This window comes from Nansenia antarctica (assembly GCF_963989245.1).
Source record: "Nansenia antarctica genome assembly, chromosome: 5".
NCBI lineage: Eukaryota > Metazoa > Chordata > Actinopteri > Argentiniformes > Microstomatidae > Nansenia > Nansenia antarctica.
The window spans coordinates 49,917,899-49,941,316 of record NC_137690.1 but is presented as its reverse complement, the minus strand read 5'-3'; the positions used below and the strand labels follow the sequence as shown (position 1 = coordinate 49,941,316).

Genomic DNA, 23,418 nt, shown 5'->3' with positions numbered 1-23,418 from the left:
TTGTATAAATACAATTCAAGTTAAGTCAAATATTGCTAATATTAGTCTTCATACATGACTATATAATACAAATGTTGCATTAAAAAAGTTCCTACAGTGGTATATACAGTACCTTTGCATTGTATATAACAATTTGTACAAGATACTTAGAAACATGAGTACAATATATAATATAGAACACATTTTGTTGTGAGAAATGTTGTTAGGTGAACAAATACAGCTCTATACAGAGTGGCATGTCCTCATGTAATAGAAACAAAAAATCCCTTTAAGTGAGAATCGGGCTATAGACTGAAACACCTCGGTCTGTCAGAGCTGTTATTCTCGTCACCTCCGTAACATTTCTCACACAGCTGTGACTGAAACATTATGGTATAATCATCCATTCACATGGTATCATCCATTCACATGGTATCATCCATTCCCATGGAATCATCTATTCACATGATGTCATCCATTCCCATGGAATCATCTATTCATATGATGTCATCCATTCCCATGGTATCATCCATTCCCACTTCTCACACAGCCGTGACTGAAACATCCTGGTTATCATCCGTTCACATTTCCAGAGAGACTTTCTTCAGGGATTCCTGAGCTTGTCTGAATGCGATTCTCAGTCTCCCAGAAAGACCCAGCGTGGTGTGGTGAGGTGTGCTGCTACCCATGGCTATGCTGGGTAATAGGAGGTGAGAGGTGGAGGAGGTGAGAGGTCAGGCTACCGCGTAGCAGGGTAACTATGACGACAGGTCAAAAGGATCACAGGTATGGCTCTCCGAACGTCTTGCGACATTCCATGACCCCGGCGCTGGGAGGGCGGTCACAGTTGTGCGTCAGCTTGACCAGGCCAGGACTGAGTCGGTCGTACGCCATCTTGTATTCACGGTCAAAAGCGTCTGAGGAAGGAAGACGGAAGGTGACCAAATTGATGAAGCTTCCTGCACTTTACTAACGATAAAACTCGCCAGTGTTCATTCCTTGGACATCGATATTAGACGACATACGATACTATTCCAACTTTTGATGTAAATCACGTACCTCTAGATATAGGAAAACAAAGCAGACTAAAGGTGACATTGAGAATATACTGTAGAAATACTGAGGGGAATATAAATATACAGAGGAAAGTGTAACTAGCAAAACAACAACATAACAAGAGGAAGATGTACATGAGGAACCCGACTCACCAATGTCAATGTTGTCCTTCCCCAAAGCCACCAGGGCCAGGAAGAGGATGTCTCTGTACAAACTCCTGGAGAAACACAGGGGACAAACAGTGAGTTAAACGTTGGGGTTAAAGGTAGTTAGGTTAAAGGTAAAGGTAGTTAAAGGTAGTTAAGTTAAAGGTAGAGGTAGTTAGTAGTTAAAGGTAGACCCAGAAATGTGACATCACCCCAGGAAGTGGGACGACTTTAGCTACTTTGTGGCTACGTCATATCGTTGAGTCTATCTTTTAATCGCAACATGACGATGATAAAAACAATATATTTAATTTGATTGATATCAGTCAACACTCAACCGGAGACCCACAAAAAGCCAACGGAAAAACTCCCCTAGGGAACAGTGAAGAGGCAAAACTCCCTCAACGGAAGGAACCTTGAGAGGAACCAGGCTCAGAAGGGGAGCAGTCCCTCCTCTGGCTGGTCTGGCTGTGAACGATAACCCAAACGACCTCTGACCTTTGCCTCCTGACCCCCAGCGTGTGTCCCAGCAGCTGGAGGAGCTGGCCCATGGGGCGGCTGACGTCGTTCCTCTGGATGCTCTTCACCACACTCTGCAGCAGCTCCTCCCCAAACGGCCTCTCTTCCTCACACACCAGCCGGGACACCGGGTAGCCAAGATCTACACACGCACCGGACACGGGTTACACACACATACAAGAGAGCATGTGTATAATCACACACACACACACGAGAGCATGTGTATAATCACACACACACACACGCACGCACGCACACTTACACACACACACACACACACACACACACACACACACACACACACACACACACACACACACACAAGAGAACATGTATATAATCACACACACACACACACACACCTCCCCCCCCCTCACACACACACACACACGCACACGCACACGCACACTTACACACACACACACACACACACACACACACACACACACACACACACACACAGCCTATACATGGCGGCTGACTTGCAACCAAACAAGCTGATTTGCTGATTAGCTGAGTGCTTACATCTGATTAGTTAATCCAGGGAGTTAGCTTTAGTGAAAGTTGGCTTTCATAGCAGATGGTGGGAAACGCCCCATCTGAGGCGCCCTACCCCTGCCCATCTGAATTATCAACCAATCAGAAATCAGAAGAGTCACCTGGCTAAAGTTGAATGACTGTACTGAACTATCTCCGATAGTAAAATAATCCACCTTGTAAAAAATAATTTCTTTGTAATCCTTTCTGATTTATTAAATAATGACTAAAAATGAAATATGATGAATGAATGATAAAAACACAGACCCAGAGTCGGTCAACCTCAAACAGAAAGGGCTGGATAAAATGGCTACACATTATACACGCACAAACACACACATAAGCGCACAAACAATTCTTTAATTCACAAATGTATAAGTAATATACCGTAGGCTAAACTATGCCTCAATGAAGTGGGCCCTAGGCCAAAGATCTGGCCAATGGATAACTATATTACTATCTATATTCTAATATTATAAGTATTAATTAGTAGAAAAAAATAAAGGAAATCTTTTTATTTTCAGTGACTGAGAAAATAAAGATGGAAAATGCATCATTTTAATTTTGAATAGTAACGTTTTCAATTAAATAGTTGCGAAAGTGGACATCTTCTCCAAGTATGATGAAAGGCACCTTGGTCTGGATGAAAAGCAGGTTTAAGTTTAGGCCTGTTAGAGCGCCCTCTGGAGGGGGCATGTCGCTTGCAAATGTTTGTGAGCAACTAGATTATCTAATAAGAAGATGAGCCCTAGGTGTACACTAACTGATAAGTCTAGTGCTCTAGTCACAACGGGAATCTTGGTTGCAATTATGATCACCTCTTTCGCACCTGTATCTGAATAAACAAGAGACCCGTTTATGATCATTCCATTCAGAATTTTGGTTGCAATTGAGCCATAAATAATAATATAAATGCATATCTATAAACATGCCAGACACGAACCAGAGATGCAAACCCATCGTCAAATACATGACTGTATTTGAGATCCAACGACTAGACAAAGACACACATTACTATGTTCAACAACAACAAATTATATTTTGATAACCAGCAACAATAACTTAGGAGGACTATTCAACTCAATTCTCTCTTCACATTAAGAATATACTGTAGAACGACTTTCAGAGATTCAGACAACACTGTTACATATCAAGCAAGTGAAGAACGGTGATGCATTTCGATGACGCAAATGCATCTTTGACTGGAAGAGAACATGACACACTTCAACACGAAACAAACAAAAGCAGACAAACAAAGGGCTCATGTGTTCCCAAAATGGCCACTCACTGTCTAACAACAGGGTACAGTTAAGGCCTGCAAGACAGAGGACACACAGACAAGCCTGTTAGCGAGCTGACGTCACAGGAGAGACAGCTCTAATAGCTGCTACATAGGCCTAGCAGCCCGATAGCTCCCAGCCTGAGCATTTGTGCTACAACTAAGAACACATCCGTCTGCAATTACTCACAACAATACAACAACATTACAACAATTATCTGCCATTTATGAGGTTATGTTTTCTACTTCTATCAAGGGCAGTGTAGTGGCCCATTAACTTGTGTGTGTGTGTGTGTGTGTGTGTGTGTGTGTGTGTGTGTGTGTGTAACTCAATGTGTTCCAGAGGATGTAGAGTGTGTGTGTGTGTGTGTGTGTGTGTGTGTGTGTGTGTGTGTGTGTGTGTGTATAACTCAAGGCAAGGCAAATTTATTTGTATAGCACATATTCATACAGATTAATTTACTCATAGTGCTTTACATAAAACATGAGATAAAATAACAATTAAAAAGTGAAAAATAAAAACGGGTCACCATATAAAATTAAATAAAATTAAAAGCCGAACAAACAAAGTAAGATACAGTAACAATTTAAAATGTTTAATGTATTAAAATAAAATAAATAAAAACTAATCGATCCGTTAAGAAAGCCTAACCCAACTCTTTAAAATACTAAATTAAAAGCAGAGCCGAAGTCTTCAGCATATTTTTAAAAATTGATACAGATGGGGCTGACAATGTTTTGTGACAGCAAGTTCCAGTGTTTTACTGCATAGTGAGCGAATGCTGCCTCTCCACTTTAGGTGCTCACTCTAGGAACTGTTAAAAGACCAGCCTCAGATCATCTTAGGGATCTAGCAGGTTCATAAGGATAAGGCACTAGTGTGTTTGAGATGTATTTTTGCCCTACACCACTCAGATTTGTGAAAAAAGATTTCTGAAAAAAGGCCATTGCAGTAGTCTAACCTGATAGATATAAAAGCGTGGATACGTCTTTTCAAGATCCTGCTTGGACATATAACCCCTAATACTCACTATATTTTTAAAGATGAACATGCTGTTTTTGTTGTTGACTTAATGTGGGAGTTAAAACCTGAATCAAAAAAGTCTGAATCAAAAATTACACCAAGATTTCTAACCTTATATATATATATATATACTATATACAGTATATATACATACATACATATATATATATATATATATATATATATATATATATATAGAGAGAGAGAGAGAGAGAGAGAGGGGGAGAGAGAGAGAGAGAGAGAGAGAGAGAGAGAGAGAGAGAGAGAGAGAGAGAGAGAGAGAGAGAGAGAGAGAGAGAGAGAGAGTGGGATTCTATGTGTGCAGCAACCACTAGCCTATTCTTTTTGGCTCCAAAGATAATAGTCTCAGTCTTGTCTTTGTTTAATTGTAAAAAATGTGGACACATCCAGCGATTCATTCGATCAATGCAGTCCATAAGGGAGTCTATTGGTGCAAGATCATCTTGAGAAAGGGCTACATAAATGTGTGTGTCATCAGCATACATGTTATAAGCAACCTTGCTATCCTGAATACGTTTGCCCGGGAGCATGTATACCGGTAAGTTGAATAAAAGAGGCCCTAAAATGGAACCTTGGGGAACTCCACACGTCATGCTTGTGCGGTCAGATATATAGTTACCAACTGAGACAAAGTAGTCCCTGTCCTGTAGATAGGACCTGAACCATAGTAAGACTGTGTCAGATAAGCCTACCCAGTTAGCCTGTCTAGGATTATATCATGATCAACAGTATCAAATGCTGCACTAAGGTCCAACAGCACTAGGACTGAGACTTTTCCCACATCAGTGTTAAGGTTAATGTCATTTAAACCCTTAGTAAGAGCTGTCTCAGTGCTGTGATTAGGCCTAAACCCAGAGTGAAAGTGATGGAGAAGCTATTGGGTCAGGAATTCATTAAGCTGTTTTCTCAAGTACTTTACCTATGAATGGCAGGTTAGAAACGGGCCTGTACTTCTCCATTACAGAGGAATCTAAGCTGCTCTTTTTTAGTAGTGGTTTGACCACGGCAGTTTTCAATGTTTTTGGAAAAGTGCCTGATACAAGAGAGCTATTTACAATTTGCAATAAATCCACCACAAGACAGCTGAAAACTGTTTTGTTCTGTTTGTTTTGATGAACACACTATGTGTGTTCCAGAGGATGTAGAGAGAGAATGCGTGCGTGTGTGTGTGTGTGTGTGTCTGTGTCTAACTCACTGTGTGTGTTCCAGAGGATGTAGAGGGGCTGGATGGGGTCCTGGTGCAGCTTCAGGTTGTCCCACAGGATCTGGATCAGGACGTGTTTACTGTCCTCAGACATCCAGTGGCGGGGAACCTGGGGGGACAGGGAGGACCGTGAGAACTGCGTATGTGCGTGCGTGCGTGCATGCGTATGCGTATGCGTGTGTGTGTGTGTGTGTGTGTATGTATGTGTATGTATGTGTGTGTGTGTGTGTGTCTGTGTGTGTGTGTATGTATGTGTATGTATGTGTGTGTGTGTGTGTGTATGTGTGTGTGTGTGTATGTATGTGTGTGTGTGTATGTATGTGTATGTATGTGTGTATGTATGTGTGTGTGTGTGTGTGTGTGTGTGTGTGTGTGTGTGTGTGTGTGCATCCCCTCCTAACAGTACCTGGGACCCTCTGTTGCAGTGTTCCGAGGTCAGGATGAGGCCCGGCAGGTTGCTGGGCAGGTCCAGGCGTCTGAAGTACCACACCAGGTTCCAGTAGATGATGGGGTGGTGGTCCACCATGTCTGCCGTGGTGATGACGGGGTCTCCCTCGTTCTCCAGCAGGGACTCCAGCTCCTTCCACAGCACCAGGGGGCTCAGGTAGGGCACGGTCACCGGCTCGGGGTTGTGGAGACGCCACGCCATGCTCAGGGGGTCCTGGGGGTCCTGGGGTTCAGGGGTCAAGGGGTCAAACGTGAAGAAGAGGTCAGGGTCTTTGTTTGGAAGGTCCTTGTGGTGAATGAAAGGCATACAAAGGAATTGTCTCCACCTGTTGGTCTCTATTGGTGATACATGAGGGTGAATGGTAAATGGACTGCACTTATAGAGTGTCTTTATTCCAACGTGCTTTACAATGGCCTCTCGTTCACCGGTTCACACACACATTCACACACCGATGGCGGCAAGCTACCATGCAAGGCGTCGGCCGTTGGGAGTAATTTGGGGTTCAGTGTCTTGCCCAAGGACACCTCGACACGCGGACAGGCCGACCTTGCGAACATTAGACGCCGGCTCTACCTCCTGAGTGTGTGTGGCTGAGACACAGCCGCCTCATTATAATGGATTTTTATGTGTGGACAACCTTGCCTTTGGGTTGCCTTTGCCTTGTTTAGGTGAAACACTGCAATATGTGTAGGTCAGCATCTCAGTGTGTGTGTGTGTGTGTGCGTGTGTGTGTGTGTGTGTGTGTGTGTGTACCTGTGTGTTCTGCATGGGGATCTGCAGCAGTGTGTGTGTGTGTGTGTGTGTGTGGGTGTGTAAAATTCACTGTGTGTGTGTGTCTGTGTCTGTGTATGATTGTATGTGTGTGTTTGAGTGTGAGTCCGTGCGTGTGTGTGTGTGTGTGAGTCTCACCGTGTCCTGGTTGAGGCGGCTGGGCAGGCTGCCCGTGGTGGGCAGGCAGTGGTGGGGCCTGGGGGGCTCCTCCAGGGGGTCGAAGGCGCTGACGCTGCGCACCATGGGGGCCCCGGGGGACAGGGAGCCCTGACGACGCTCACTGGGGATCTCTATACACTGAGCCCTGGAGGAGGGCAGCCTGGGGGAACACACACACACACACACACACACACAGACACAGACAGATACAGATAGACACAGACACAGGCACAGACACACACACACACACACACACACACACACACACACACATAGACACAGACAGATACAGACAGACAGAGACACAGACACACACACACACACACACACACACACACACACACACACACATATAGACACAGACAGATACAGATAGACTCAGACAGAGACACAGACACACACACACACACAGACAGATACAGACAGACACAGATACAAATAGACACAGACACACACAGACACACACACACACACACACACACACACACGCACACAAACACAGACACAGTGTGAGTACAGGAGCAGGTGCTGAGAGTGAAGCTGCTGTGTTACTATGCAGAATAGGGAACCTGTGGAGGTCGGATGTGGGGCGGCGACTTCAAAGACTTTCTCTAATGAGACGGCCCAGCTGAAGGCCCAAAGGAGGACAGGCTCAGGGCGGATACAGCAGGGGAGGCCGACGGAGGTAGAAATCGGAGGACAGGCTCATTGTAATGCATGGGATGGAATGGGGAATGGTATGAAACAAGTGTCTTTAATACCAGTCTTCATACCTTTCCATGGATCATAGTCACGTGTAGCCATACTTCTGAATCACCTTCTTAGAATAATAAAATCAATAAAGTACCTACTACCTATCTAATATATGCCATTTAGCTGACACTTTTATCTAAAGCAAATTGCAGTGAGGGCATATATTTTTCAGTATATATGGTCCCAGTGGGAGTTGAATCCACAACCGAAGCATTTGAGCTACAGGGGAGCACAGACGACCTTCTTCTGACGCCTCCTTTGAATGAAGACCATTCATTCATTTGAGTTCAGGAGAATGTGTTTAGATGAGCCGTCTTGGCTTGTATCAGGAACTGGATGGAACAATGGAAGAATGTTTTTGCAATTTCATTGGATGTAACATTCCAAGAACCCCCCCCGCGTCCGTCCCCACAACCCATTGAATGGTTGCTTGTTGTTATGTGTGTCATCTTTTCCGACCGATTATGACAGATTTTGCATAGAGCTGTAGCCTGTGCCAGCTTGCAACATGGAATTAACCCTGAAGGAAAAACTTCATTTAGTTTGAGCTCCGGCCAAGCAAGGTATGATCTGATCTGATTGGTTTGAAGAGTCGCGAGGCGGCACTCGTTTCAAACAGGAAAAGCCTGGTCTCGACGAGGTTCCATGCATTACAATGAGTCCTCCGATTTCTACCTCCACCAGCCTCCCCTGGAACACAGGTACACTCAGAGCAAATACACTTTATTATTATTACTATTATTATTATTATTAACTATTTATATAAGACCAGGGGTTTGTGTGTATTGGGGGGGGGTTGGGTCTTACCTGGCGTTCCCTGAGCACTCCTGCACAGTGATCCGAGGGGAGGGGGGAGAGAGGGCGGTGGTGGGACAGGGGGTGGGGGTGGAGGTGGTGGACGTCCCCGTGTCCAGGCCTGTCGACGCGGAGTAGGAAGAGGACACTGCCTCGTCTGCGGAGGGACTGGTCTTCAGGAAGAACCTGGGGTGAGGGAGAGGAGGGAGAGGAGGGAGAGGAGGATGTTGTGACACACTGATGGTGATGTGGCTGTTGCCATGGTGCACTGTGACGGTGTGATTGGGACAGATGGTACTTTAGACCAGAACGTTGTTATTGTAAGTTGTTCTGGATCAGATCAGCGGCTCTGCTAAATTACAAAAAAATGTAAATATGTGCATGTTGGTACATGTCAGGTTTGGTACACTACAGCAGTAATACAGCACGATCCCAAAGCATTTCACTATGTCAATTACACCTGTATGCGAAGTACATGACGAATAAAAATGGATCTGATTTGATATTGATATGATATGATATGATTGATTTTGATATTGATTTGAGATTGATTTGAGATTGATTTCGATTAGATTGCGTACCTCCCAGGCCCTCGCAGGTCCCTGATCTCCACGTTGAGGAAGGGCAGGAAGGGGTTCCCACAGAAGGGGCAGGTGGTGTTGAGGTTGGAGTCGTCTGCCGTCCAGCCCGCCATGATCTCCTCGTCATACACCAGGCAGTCACACGTCTTACAGCGCGAACAGCTGGAGATCAGCAGCTACAGAGACAGACACAGACACAGGAGCCAAGATGGAGTCAGGGACAGGAGCCAAGATGGAGTCAGAGACAGGAGCCAAGATGGAGTCAGAGACAGGAGCCAAGATGGAGTCAGAGACAGGAGCCAAGATGGAGTCAGAAACAGGAGCCAAGATGGAGTCAGAAACAGGAGCCAAGATGGAGTCAGAGACAGGAGCCAAGATGGAGTCAGAAACAGGAGCCAAGATGGAGTCAGAGACAGGAGCCAAGATGGAGTCAGAGACAGGAGCCAAGATGGAGTCAGAGACAGGAGCCAAGATGGAGTCAGAGACAGGAGCCAAGATGGAGTCAGAGACAGGAGCCAAGATGGAGTCAGAGACAGGAGCCAAGATGGAGTCAGAGACAGGAGTCAAGATGGAGTCAGAGACAGGAGTCAAGATGGAGTCAGAGACAGGAGCCAAGATGGAGTCAGAGACAGGAGCCAAGATGGAGTCAGAGACAGGAGTCAAGATGGAGTCAGGATGTCGGAGACAAAATGGAGTCAGGATGTCAGAGAAGCAGGCTTCTACCCCCCTGTACAGTTTCCTACTGTAAATAAATAAAATAAATCTATCTATAAATAGCTAAAATAAAAAATGCAATCTTAATACTTCTAGCAATGTGACTGGTCTAGCATATATTACTTTTTCTTGCTATGACTGATGGATAGATGATGCACTTTAATGTATTTGTAAGTCGCTTTGGATAAAGGTGTCTGCTAAATGCCAAAAATGTAAATGTAATGTCTTCGAAGGTAGTGTAGCAACAGTGTTGGCCGGGGGGCTAGGAACTTTGTTGGGGTTAGGGGTTAGGGGTTAGGGGTTGGGGGTTAGGGGTTAGGGGTTGGGGTTAGGGGTTGGGGGTTAGGGGTTGGGGGTTAGGGGTTAGTGGTTGGGGGTTAGGGGTTAGGGGTTAGGGGTTGGGGGTTAGGGGTTAGGGGTTAGGGGTTGGGGGTTAGGGGTTAGGGGTTGGGGTTAGGGGTTGGGGGTTAGGGGTTGGGGGTTAGGGGTTAGGGGTTGGGGGTTAGGGGTTAGGGGTTTGTGGTTGGGGGTTAGGGGTTAGGGGTTAGGGGTTGGGGGTTAGGGGTTGGGGTTAGGGGTTGGGGGTTAGGGGTTGGGGGTTAGGGGTTGGGGGTTAGGGTTTAGGGGTTGGGGTTTAGGGGTTAGGGGTTAGGGGTTAGGGGTTGGGGGTTAGGGGTTAGGGGTTGGGGGTTAGGGGTTAGGGGTTTGTGGTTGGGGGTTAGGGGTTAGGGGTTGGGGGTTAGTGGTTGGGGGTTAGGGGTTGGGGGTTAGGGGTTAGGGGTTGGGGGTTAGGGGTTAGTGGTTGGGGTTTAGGGGTTAGGGGTTGGGGGTTAGGGGTTAGGGGCTGGGGTTACGGGTTGGGGGTTAGGGGTTGGGGGTTAGGGGTTAGTGGTTAGGGGTTAGGGGTTGGGGTTAGGGGTTGGGGGTTAGGGGTTAGGGGTTAGGGGTTGGGGGTTAGGGGTTAGGGGTTAGGGGCTGGGGTTACGGGTTGGGGGTTAGGGGTTGGGGGTTAGGGGTTAGTGGTTGGGGTTTAGGGGTTAGGGGTTAGGGGCTGGGGTTACGGGTTGGGGGTTAGGGGTTGGGGGTTAGGGGTTAGTGGTTGGGGTTAGGGGTTAGGGGTTGGGGGTTAGGGGTTGGGGGTTAGGGGTTAGGGGTTAGGGGTTGGGGTTAGGGGTTGGGGGTTAGGGGTTAGGGGTTAGGGGTTGGGGGTTAGGGGTTAGGGGTTAGGGGTTAGGGGTTGGGGGTTAGGGGTTGGGGGTTAGGGGTTAGGGGTTGGGGGTTAGGGGTTAGGGGTTAGGGGTTGGGGGTTAGGGGTTGGGGGTTAGGGGTTAGGGGTTAGGGGTTGGGGTTAGGGGTTGGGGGTTAGGGGTTAGGGGTTAGGGGTTGGGGGTTAGGGGTTAGGGGTTAGGGGTTGGGGGTTAGGGGTTGGGGGTTAGGGGTTAGGGGTTGGGGTTAGGGGTTGGGGGTTAGGGGTTAGGGGTTGGGGTTAGGGGTTAGGGGTTGGGGTTGGGGGTTGGGGGTTGGGGTGAGGTCCTCACCTCCATAGCGTAGTTGTGGAAGATGCTGGTGTTGCTGGACCAGCCCAGGTCAGACCGGTCTGGAAGATGGAACCCATCAGGGGGAGACAGGACACAGCCTGGGGGGGGGAGGGGGGGAGGATACCACACAATCATCATTGACTATGATCTTGCTGAGGCGTGCCAATTCATACAAACTAACACGCACAGTAAGAACGCCTGAGAGAGGGGAGGGAGATAGCAAATTCTAATAGATAGATAGATAGATAGGTAGATAAATCTGAAAACCACTACAGAGATGAAACCAAAGGATATATAATTAATATTTAAAGAGTTAGGGTTTTTAAGTATATATATATATATATATATATATATATATATATATATATATATATACATTTCATATCACAGATCAAAAAGTGCCTTGTCTTTCATCTACATACTAATAAGACCCTGACGTCCCACTGTGCTGCCTGACTGAAGAGCTCCATGCTTATGTATCCTCCTCTGTGTTAAGAAGAAGGTTTGATTTGCCATGCAATCAACTTGTTGGAATTTGGTCATTTTTTTAGTGTTAAGTGCCTTGCTCAAGGGCACATGCAGCTCCCTCCTGAGGTGGGGATTGAACTAGCAACCTTTCGATTGCTAGCTGGCCTCTCTAACGACTAGGCTACTGCCTCCCCCCTAGTTACTTAGAGAGATCTGAAAACCACTACAGAGATGACACCAAATGATATATATATATATCACACTGTGCTGCCTGACTGAAGAGCTCCAATCAGACCCCCTCCCATCTATCCTTCTCTGTATCCATCCATCCACCTATCCTTCTAATCATCCATCTATCCATGTAATCATCCATCCATCCCTCCACCCAATCACCCAATCCAACTACCCACCCATCCACCCATGCACTCACCACCCATCCACCCACCCAACCCACCCAACCCACCCATCCACCCATCCACCCATTCACCAACCCATCCACCCAACCCACCCAACCCAACCAACCCACCTCATCCACCCATGCATCCACCACCCATCCACCCACCCAACCAACCCACCCATCCACCCCTTTCACCAACCCATCCACCCATCCACCCATCCACCCATCTATCGATCCACCCATCCACCCATCCACCCAACCCTCCCAACCCACCCATCCACCTATCCACCAAACCCACCCAACCCATCCATCCACCCATCCACCCATCCACCCATCCACCTATCCACCAAACCCACCCAACCCATCCATCCACCCATCCACCCATCCACCCATCCACCCATCCACCTATCCACCAAACCCACCCAACCCATCCATCCACCCATCCACCCATCCACCCATCCACCCATCCACCCAACCCACCCATCCACCAAACCCACCCAACTCACCCATCCACCCATCCACCCAACCCACCCAACCCACCCAACCCACCCAACTCACCCACCCATCCATCCAGGGCAGTGTCTGGGGTACCTGGGTGTAAGGGTGGGGGTCTCCCTGAGCCCGTCCCCAGACTGGGGCTGTCCAGCCGGGTCCGGAGGGGGCTGCGGCGGGGGAGGCTGGTCCTCCGGGGGCCGTTCCTCAGAGGGGAGATGGGGCCGTCAGGCTCCCCTGTCAGGCCCAGACCCTCCTCATCCAGCAGGGAGGAGCAGTCCTGGTCACCCATGCCCAGGGACGACACACTCACACGGTCACTGTTACAGTCCTGGAAGGGGGGGGGGGGTGTTTCATGGACGTTCATCTTTATGTATACAGAATGATAGATACTATACACGGTACATCAAACACAACATTCAGACTAAGCTAGTCAAGAGCGTCAAGAACTATTCAGAAGTGGCAAAAAAGAAAAACCGTGGTGAGAACCGGGGGAGGCTGGTGGAGGCAGAAACCGGAGGACGGGCTCGTTAAACTGCATGGAATGGAATGAAGAATGGTATGAAATACACATGTTTGATACCATTCCTCGTTCCACTCCATCCATTGCAATGAGCCCGTCCTCCGGTTTCGACCTCCGCCAGCCTCCCCCGGCCTCCCCTGGTGAGAGCAGCCTGGTATCCCTCCTACCTTGGTGGGGGTGGTGTAGGTGGCCAGGCGAGAGTACCACCTGCTGGCCTTCTCTGCCACGCCTTTCCCAGCCGAGAACATGCTGCTCTTGAACACATCCAGTGTGGGTGTGAGGAGAGTGTCCAGGGTGAAGGAGGAGGAGGAGGGGGAGGGGGAGACCCCCCCTAGCCTCTCCCTGTAAGGGCTGGGTCGTGGGCTGGGAGTGGGGGTGGGGGTAAGGCTGGAGGTGGAGGTGGAGGTGGTGGTGGTGGTGGTGGTGGAGGAGGAGGAACGGGGGCAGGGGGGGGAGGACATCAGCCGCTGGCGGGAGGCCTGGGAGGGGGAGTGGTAGGTGCGGGAGCGCGGTACACCTCCGGCCCTGTGGGGGGAGCTGTGGGGCAGGCTGGCGCGGCGGGGTGCGGACAGGGAAGAGGGGTGGAGGAGGAGGGGGCTGGCGGGGTCGTAGAGGTCCATGCTGGGGGTCCGGCTGCTCAGGGGGCTCCCCATGTAGTTCATGTACATCTCGATCTCTCTGGCCAGGTGGCCGCGTGCCCTGGAGGAGCTGCAGTCCTCGTAACTAAAAAGAAATCAAATCCAAACTGTTTTATCAAGATGAAAGGGTATTTAAAAATCCCATTCCACTTTCCACTTTTAGGTACAATAACATTACAATAGAAGACAGTAGAAGACATAACTGTCCCTCCTAAGACCTCCTCATCCCCTCTACCCCCCATTACAGATTGTCTACTGTAAAAAAACACCAAAAAACCCGAATTCTTCCTTCTAGCATTGTGACTGCCAATGGCCCCTGGTCCTAGCATAGATTACTTGTTCTTGCGATGACTGATGGATAGATGATTCACTTACTCAAATCGACAAATGTATTTGTTGTAAGCCGCTTTGGATAAAGGCTAAATCTGCTAAATGCCCAAAATGTCAACGTAAAAACCTAAGACATGTACCTGTCCACATCCTGGTCGTCCTCCAGACCCTGACCCTGCTGGGACTCTGCCGCCAGGAGGGAGAGTGGGTCGAAGCCCGCCTGGATGTCCGTGCGTTTCACCGCCCCTCTGGAGGAGACGCCGCCCCCGCCCCCGCCCACGCCGCCGTAGCTGGCGCTGCGCTCCACTGTCCTCCTGCGGGGCGGCTCGCTGCTCTGCCCCACGCTGTTGGTGCCGCTGTCCGGGCTCGGCCCGTCCAGGTCCAGCTCCTCCAGGTCCTCCAGGTCGAAGATGCCGTCCACGTGGCCCTTGTCCTCGTCGCTGGAGTCCCTCTCTTCCTCCCTCTCGCCGTCTCGGAGCCCGCGGGCCCTGGCGCCCGCCCCCTCGGGCCCGCCCAGCGCCAGAGAGCGGGGCCTCTTGCTCACGTTGAAGCCGCCGGTACCGGACAGGATCTTGGCGTCGGCTCCCAGGTTCTCTGCGATCTTGGCGGGGTCCGTCCCTCCCCGGTGCATGCCGAGGCCCAGGACCGCGGCGGTGGTGCCGGTGCCGGTACCGCTGCCGACACCGAAGGCGTCTCCTCCGCTCAGCCTGCGGCCTCTGACCCCCTGCCAGTCCAGAGCTGACCCCCCGACACCCCCGCTGGCCCTGGGGGTCCCCTCCTCCTTTAGGGGGGTCTTGTGTCTCCTGTGCAGGCTGTTGGTCTGGATGACACCGATCTCCTCTAGAGAAGAGGTGAAGAGAAGTCCTGCGACGTGGTCTGGAGAGAGGGAGGGAGGGAGGGAGGGAGGGAGGTAGGGAGCGAGGGAGGGAGGGAGAGAGAGAAAGAAAGTGTGGGATGGATACAACGAGAGGGGGGAAAGAGGAATAAAAAATAGGACAGGAATAAGAGGACGGAAAGAGATGACAGAGAGAGTGAGAGTTGAAAAGAAAAGTCGTAGCTACATCCCAGGAGGCCTGGCACTCAACTCAAACTCAAAGAGATGACCAAATAAACTTGAGGAGGTAGAGGTGTACGGTGTGGCCCAGGCGTTAGTTGTCAGGTCCCCAGTGTTTACCTGTGCCGGTGGGACTTTTGGTCTCACAGGCGGCGTCCTTGAAGGGATGGTTGCCCCGGACGATGCCGTGGTGGGGCTTAAACGGAGCACTGACTTCTGGGAAGTCAAGCTGAGGGAGACAGTCTCCACTGCCCTTAGCGCTCTCCGTCTCTGACACTGTATACACGCGTACACACGTACACACACACACACACACAAACATACACACACACACACACACACACACAAAGATAGGCGCACACACACAGATACGCACACATGCACAGATAGGCAGGCACACACACACACACACACACACACACACACACAAATACACAAATATTATAAACACATTTGTGATCAATGAATGACCGGGTATAATGAGGACTTTCATAGTCATTGATAATCAAGTATGTATATTTCTCCCTTTTTAGTTACTAAATCGACATGAAACATGGTGTGAAAAACCCCCTCAGAATCCAGTAGAGGGCATAAGAGTCTCTCTCTCTCTGTTGCTTAGCCTGCCCCTCATCCAAATCTCTCACTTTCAACTAAGGTGAAGAGAGAAAACACCCCGATATGACCTCCGTGGTGGGGACTGAAGGTAGTTTGCGGGGGGGGGGGGGGTTATAGATGGAGGTGATATTATCCGGGATGTGCGGGAGATGGATGTGTGGACACTCACAGGAGCTGCAGTCACTCTCTTTCTTGTCATCCTTGTCTGCCGTTTTGGGGTCACCTCTACGAACCTCGTCCTTAGACAGGGAGTTATAACCCAGGTCTGCCTGGTCTCCTGGGGGGGAGGGAGAGACAGAGATAAGAGTCAGCTGCATCCTAGACCAGACTAGACTGTCTTTACCACAGGGGACGGGCTCGTTGTAAATGCATGGAATGGCATGAGGAATGTTATGAAACACCATGTGTTGTAATATAATAACAAAACACTTTTTACTCAGTAAATTCACTCCCACTAAGTCCAGGTTGAGTCGTTGTGTATTCCGGGCTAGTTTGATACCATTCCTCATTACAATGAGTCTGTCCTCCGATTTCTACCTCCACCAGCCCCCCCTGCTTTACCATGGTGTTCAACACTTAATAGATATAGACACACACACACACACACACAATGGCTGACAAATCTATCATCCGAACTGTTCTCCTAACGTGTGTAGCCCTACAAAGTCACAGCTTCCCTCTCCTCAACTCAGTCTAACACACGCCTGTCAACACAGCTCAGCGTAACTCCAAAGCGGTATTGAACGCAGCTCTCATCTTCTTCCCCTAAAGAAAATCAAGGAATAATAATCGAATATTCTCACAAAGCTTCTGTCATTGAGCTTGACGTTCTATTAATATCCCTGGCTGGTGGACTCTGACAATGTGCCCCTGTACGGAGACGCCTGCATGAGATCACTGCAGCACGCAGCACAAAAGGAGGTGGAGTTTCCCTCTCTCTCTCTCTCTCTCTCTCTTTTCATCTTCTAATCTCTCCAGGCACACAGATCAGTTTAGCAGGAAGGAGTGGGTGAGATAGACTGAATAAAATAATGACCTCCTGCAGGCACCAGCAGCCAGACAGAGAGGAGACACATGGGGAGGCTGGCAGAGGTAGAAATCAGAGGCCGGGGCTCGTTGTAATGCATGGCCTCCGATTTCTACCACTATGGAACCAAAACAACTCTTACTCTCTATTCTCTCATGTCTCTCACTCTCTCCATAATTGTTCTCTTGCTCCTTCTCTTCTCTCTCTTGATTTCTTTCTACAATCTCTGTTATTTTTCTCTGCCACTTTCTCTCTCCTAACCCTCTCTCTCTCTCTCTCTCTCTCTCTCTCTCTCTCTCTCTCTCTCTCTCTCTCTCTCTCTCTCTCTCTCTCTGTCTCTCTCTCTACGTTTGAGTCTTTCACTGCAGAGAAAGACAGGTCTCGAGAAAAGAACGCAGCAGAAGTTTGGGTCTCTAGGCAACCAGCTGTCTAATCAAATTCTCTCTTTCATCTTTCCCATGAGCCTCTCTTGCCTGTTGCCTGTAAATAAATCATGAGGCTACAGTACACGGCCCGGCTCCTATACAGTAAACCTATATATACGGTGTCTCACAAGACCATGATGTCAGTCCCTGAAAACTCCCAACTTAATGCGCAACAAGAGCCTTCTCTCTCTCTCTAACTCCACCTACGCCTCTCCTACTCAGCTCTACAGAGACCGCCACTGCAGCCTTGTGGGCTCATCGCCACGATTACATGTTGTGTTTTTCATAATCTAAACGAATGTGCCGTCTCTCTTGTAATTGCTCTCCGTAATTGACATTGACAAATCACCACAGCTGTGGACTTTGAGAGTGAAGGAGGGAGGAGAACAGGAGAAGAAAAAAAAGACAGGATAAATGAGTGAAGGGAGAGTGCAGCAGACCGCAAGAGGCTCTGGACGTAACAGAGGAGGAGACAGAGAGACATGATGAAGAGAGAAGAAGATGTAGAGAGACAGAGAGAGAGAGAGTGAGAGAGAGAGCGCTCAAGAGAGAGAGAGAGAGAGAAATAAATAAAGAAGAGAGAAGTACAGAGAAAGAGAGAAAGAGAGGTTTTACCTGAGTTGAGGGGGGGTTCTGTGGGTTCAGAGCCCCCCCGGGGTGAGCAGGCCGGCCAGGTCTCCAAGCCCACACCACCGCCCCCCCCGTGGCAGACTGCATGCAAGGGCACACACAGCACAGGCAGGGCCGGGGGGGGGGGGGAGGTTAGGGACAGAGTGCAGTAGAGAAAACATAGGAGGAAAAATGGACAGAACGAAACAGGCCAAGTGCGGAGGAGAAGAAGGACGTAGGAAAGGGTGTGTACGAAGAGTGGAGGCGATGAGAGAGGAGGAGGAGCAGGAGGAGGGGAAAAAAAAGACGTGTCAGAGGAAAAAAAAGGTGTAATAATAATAACAACAAGATGGCGGCCCTCCGTGAGCGCGGTTGGCGGCCATTTTGAGGTATACCTGTGCTAGACCTATCGTCAGTGGGGTCTACTTTGATGGAGTCAGGGGCGTAGGGGCCGCTGGGCTCGGCAGAGCTATCCAGGCTGCCATGACTCACAGCGTCCAGGTCGCTGCTGCCATCTGCCCAAAGACAACAAGCCAGTGTTAACAAGATGGCTGCCTAGACAACAAGCCAGTGTTAACAACATGGCTGCCTAGACAACTGGACCAAGTTTTCATCTACGAGTCATATAGGTAAGCTTGTAGTGAGGGATACGGAAAAAAAAAAAGAAGAAAAGAACATGTAAACATGGGGTGTGTGTGTGTGGGTGTGTGTGCGTGTCTGTGTGAATGAGGGATGTGTGTGTGTGTATAAATGTGGTGTGTGTGTCTGTATGTGTGTGTGTGTGTGTGTGTGTGTGTGTGTGTGTGTGTATGAAGGGCAGCAGGGAGGCAGGAGTGTGTGAGCTAAGCTTGAGCTTAGGAGTGTGTGATGTCTCAGCCACAGGGGACCTTTGGCTCTGGGTCAAAACAATACACTCAATTAGAGACACTACATCAGCCAGAGAAGTACACCTCCAGGCCAAATCTAGTGGTCCTCTGTGGCTCAGTGGGTAGAGCATGGCGGTAACAGCGCTTAGGTTGTGGGTTTGGTTCCCGCTGGGACCATATATACTGAAAAATGGATGCACTCACTACAATGTAAGTCGCTTTGGATGAAATCGTTATAAGGGGGAGGCACGCTAGAGGACTTGAAAGTGTAGCAACGAATGTGTTATTATCAGGGGGAGGCTGGTGGAGGGAGGAATCGGAGGACGGGCTCATTGTAACGCACTTGTCTGGTCCCATTCCTCATTCCATTCCGCGCAATGCAACCAAACCCTTCGTCCTGAGTTCTCCCTCCACCAGCCTCGCCTGGTTCTTATCTCTGACACACTGTCCAGGGGAGGGATTCTTCTTCTCTCGCAAAGCAATATCAAACCAACACATGAGTTCAGCTGAGGTCATGCAACCAGGTTTAGGTTTAGTGTAGAGTTGGGGTTGGGGTTGGGGGTGGGGGTGGGGGGGGGTTACTACTGTAGAAGGCAGGACATGGGGGGGGGGGGGGGGGCAGGGGGCGGTGTGAGTGGGCATGCTGTCAAGAGTCTGCAGGAGCTCGGTGGTTGGGCATGCATGGGTCTTGAGAGCTTCTTCAAGAAACCAAACGAGTTGCGTGTACTTGAATCTCACTCTACTACTACACGTCTGGTGATGAATGACAAAAAAGGGACGTGTTGGTTTATGGGTGGCGGAGATGGAGGCGATGGGGTCGACTTGATCAACAAGGTGACTTTTATGGAGGATCTGATGGCGTGGTGGGTTAGGTATGTGTTGTGTGTGTGACACTAATGGGAAGTAGTGAAACGTGTATATATACTGTATACACTGGCTCTACCAAGATGGCAGCCCAGACGGCCATTTTTGTGTTTCATCGATAGAGACGACATCATCAACATCAACATGAGTAACCTTGCAACGTGTTAAGCCGGGCATAGACTGTGCGATTTGTCCACGATTTCGCCACGATTTTGTTGTCGCAGACTACGTTGCGTAGTCGTAGAGACATCCTAGCGTCGTAAGGCCAAATCGGGACGTCGTAAGTCGCACAGTGTGAGAGAGTCAGCGATCAATGACTAATTGCTCCTACGTTCTAAAGACGAGGCTACGACCTGCCGACACATTTCTGGCAGGTCAGAAATTTTCGGCGTGGCTCGTGAAGTGTGGGTGGTCCTACAGTTCACAATCGAACAATTTCAACAACTGTACAACTCGTGTCACAAGCAATCGTGGATGTCAATCGTGGCTGAGAGCAATCGTACAGTGTGAGCACGCACATCGTAATGTCTGATCAAGTCGGAGACGGTAGGACTGAAACTTTCAGTCGTGCAGTGTGAGGGGTTCACCGACATAACATCGCACAGTCTCTGCCCGGCTTTAGCTGTTGTCCCTAGAGACCAGACCATGTCACACAACCTGAGGGGGGGGGGGGGGGGGCACGGTGCGTCGTCATGTCTTACCTGACAGAAGGCTCTGTGTGGGCAGGGCCTGCTGTTTCCGTAACGCCTGTCTGAACTGGGCCACACCCAGGACCACGTTCCTGAGCTTCATCCACAGGAAGTAGCCCCCCCTGGTGGTGGAGGGCCAAGTACTCTCTAACACGGCCTAGAGAGAGAGGGGGGAGAGAGAGAGAGGAAGAGGGAGAGAGAAAGAGGGAGAGAGAGTGTGAGAGAGTGTGTGAGAGAGAGAGAGAAAGAGAGGGAGAGAGAGTGAGAGAAAGAGAGAGAGAGAGAGACAGAGAGAGAGGGGGAGAGAGTGTGAGAAAGAGAGAGTCAGAGAGAGAGAAAGAGAGTCAGAGAGGGAGAAAGAGAGAGAGAGAGCGAGGGCGAGAGCGAGAGCGAGATAAAACGAGAAAAAGAGAAAAAGAGAGAGGATGAGTACAGGCCACACCTTGTACAGGCTCACCCACATACATATGCAAGAAGACAATCTTCACATACAAGACACAAAACAGCTACTTGATATGCAGTTCCACTCAGCAGACTAATCACACAAATCTCTATTCATCAGGGGGAGGAGCTTAGCGGTGAGCCGGTGAGGATGCTCACGGTAATCAGTGAAATTAGGCCGCCATCCTGGAGATAGCCGAGACAGCTGGACGTGCCGTTGTGATGACAACACACACACACACAAACACACACACACACACACACACAAACACACACCACGGACGCACGCACGCACGCATACCACGCACGCACGCACACACACACGCACGCACGCACGCACGCACGCACGCACGCACATACACACACACACACACACACACACACACACACATAATATCCTCTCAGGAACGCTGTCTGGTGGCCCTTGCTCCTGTGTCTGACAGGCTATCAGTGCTGCTCTGCTATCAGGACACGTTCGGACACACACACCCAGTTAGACAGACATCAACTTCAATTCCACCGGCTGCTTTGGCCACACTCTGTGTGAAGGAGCGGGGGCCCGAGGGAAAGACAGTCCCGCACCTCAACCCCCGTCGATAATCAAGCTGGATTCCCTCACTATGGCAACCGTCGGTCACCGAATATTACAGGGGAACAGAGAAGCGCAGGAGAGACAAGGACCCACACTCCATGATGGCAAATGGACTGCACTTCCAAAGCTTTCTTCCAAAGCGCTTTACAACGGCCTCTCGTTCACCCACCCACTCACACACACATTCACACACCAATGGCGACAAGCTACCATGCAAGGCCCCGGCCCCACTCAATTGGGAGCAATTTAAGGTTCAGTGTCTGGCCCAAGGACACCTCAACACGTTGCCAGTCGTGGGATCGAACCGCCGAACTTGCAATCATTAGACGCCGGCTCTACCTCCTGAGTCACAGTCGCCGCACGATAACCACCCTGCAGCGTCACCGCGGTCTCTTCCTGTTTACCGCCCAGTTGCCAGGGCCGGGGCCGGTTGCCAGATTTAAAAGACTTACAATTCATCCTGATAGCGGTTGTGATTACAGCTGCTAGAACAACATCCTTGGGGGGGGGTTGCAACGTCAACGTGCCCGCTCCTTATCTGAAGGCCAGCGAGTGATGGATAGATATTGTAGGTATTGTATAATGTCAACGGGGGAAATTATTTAAACAGAAGTGATGGAGGGTGGAATTTGTCTCTGTCGTGGCATAGCCACCCGAGAGATAGGTACGATAGCGTAGCAACAGCTTTGTCAAGTGTCCTAAGTCATTATGACTGACGACTCTGGTTATTACGGAGGACCTGGAGGACGTGGCTGCCGGCTGTACCGCCTAGCGACGGCTGTGTAGGGAGGCAGGAGATGGAGAGGACGACCAGGAGACAGCAGAAGAGAGCCAGGAGAAATACAGCCATGGTTGCCGTCACTGCCACCGCCCAACACCACTACCACCACATATATACATCCCCCACCTGCATCCCCCACCTGCAATAGAGCCTAATATTAACAGCGTACGTGTCTACAGTACCACACGCTTGGGTCCTGGCGATCATTAGTGGTCTTCAGAGCCGGAGGGGCGATGGTACCCACCTTGTTGTAGTAGCCGTAGGTGATGGCGTTGGGGTGGACGCCCGCCTTCTTCATCTCAAACAGGACCCGCACGGCGAGGACCGGCTGGCCGTACTGACCACACAGCTGCATCAGGACCCTGTAACACACCTGGGGGGAGAGGAGGGGGGTGTTGTGTTCTGATTGTTTGATTTATAATTTATCTATACCTTTATTTATCAGGGAAATCTCTTTCTCTCAAGAGCGGCCTGGCCAAGAGAGGTTCTACTGTATGGTATTGTATGGTATTGTATGGTATTGTATGGTGTTGTATGGTATTGTATGGTGTTGTATGGTATTGTATGGTATTGTATGGTGTTGTATGGTATTGTATGGTATTGTATGGTATTGTATTGTGTGGTGTGTACTACTAATAAAGTTGTATTGTATTGTTGTATGTGGTATGTGGTATGTACTACCATACTAAGTTGTATGGTATTGTATGGTGTGTCCTACTAATAAAGTTGTATGGTATTGTCATGTGTGGTGTGTGTACTACTAATAAAGTTGTATGGTATTGTATGGTACCTCGTCTGGGGGTTGTAGTTTCTTGGCCTGCATCTTCCTGAGCACGTCGTAGGCGGTGCGGAGCGCCCGCACCTTGGAGTGGCACACCTTGACGTAGGCCGGCAGGCAGATGAACCACAGGCCGTAGCAGTGGCGCAGAAGGCACTTGGACCACATCTGAGGGATGGACGAGTACTTCTTGGCGATCTTCTGGGCCGATTTGATCTCCTGTAGGATGAGAGGAGAGGGCGGGGGGGCGGGGGGTGGGAGGGCGGGAGCAGGGAACGTCGAGTGTGTTTTTAAAAAAGAAAAAA

General features: G+C 49.6%; 1 protein-coding gene across 1 annotated transcript in view; it reads right to left on the bottom strand.

Annotated features, from left to right (window-relative positions):
• Nucleotides 1-759: 759 nt before the first annotated feature.
• LOC308158447 (C-myc promoter-binding protein-like) overlaps nucleotides 760-23,418 on the bottom strand; it is a gene marked incomplete at both ends in the record, with an annotated part of 52,101 nt that continues 29,442 nt past the window's right edge. Inside the window, 19 exons of the mRNA XM_080532037.1 lie at nucleotides 760-896; nucleotides 1,188-1,252; nucleotides 1,680-1,842; nucleotides 3,526-3,552; nucleotides 5,757-5,874; nucleotides 6,172-6,426; nucleotides 7,123-7,303; nucleotides 8,704-8,877; nucleotides 9,273-9,448; nucleotides 11,525-11,583; nucleotides 12,981-13,212; nucleotides 13,572-14,127; nucleotides 14,513-15,248; nucleotides 15,547-15,702; nucleotides 16,211-16,318; nucleotides 18,498-18,617; nucleotides 20,534-20,678; nucleotides 22,580-22,708; nucleotides 23,126-23,332. Coding sequence (XP_080388163.1) covers nucleotides 760-896; nucleotides 1,188-1,252; nucleotides 1,680-1,842; nucleotides 3,526-3,552; nucleotides 5,757-5,874; nucleotides 6,172-6,426; nucleotides 7,123-7,303; nucleotides 8,704-8,877; nucleotides 9,273-9,448; nucleotides 11,525-11,583; nucleotides 12,981-13,212; nucleotides 13,572-14,127; nucleotides 14,513-15,248; nucleotides 15,547-15,702; nucleotides 16,211-16,318; nucleotides 18,498-18,617; nucleotides 20,534-20,678; nucleotides 22,580-22,708; nucleotides 23,126-23,332 — 3,744 coding nt within the window. The remainder of the gene's footprint in view (nucleotides 897-1,187; nucleotides 1,253-1,679; nucleotides 1,843-3,525; nucleotides 3,553-5,756; nucleotides 5,875-6,171; nucleotides 6,427-7,122; nucleotides 7,304-8,703; nucleotides 8,878-9,272; nucleotides 9,449-11,524; nucleotides 11,584-12,980; nucleotides 13,213-13,571; nucleotides 14,128-14,512; nucleotides 15,249-15,546; nucleotides 15,703-16,210; nucleotides 16,319-18,497; nucleotides 18,618-20,533; nucleotides 20,679-22,579; nucleotides 22,709-23,125; nucleotides 23,333-23,418) is intronic.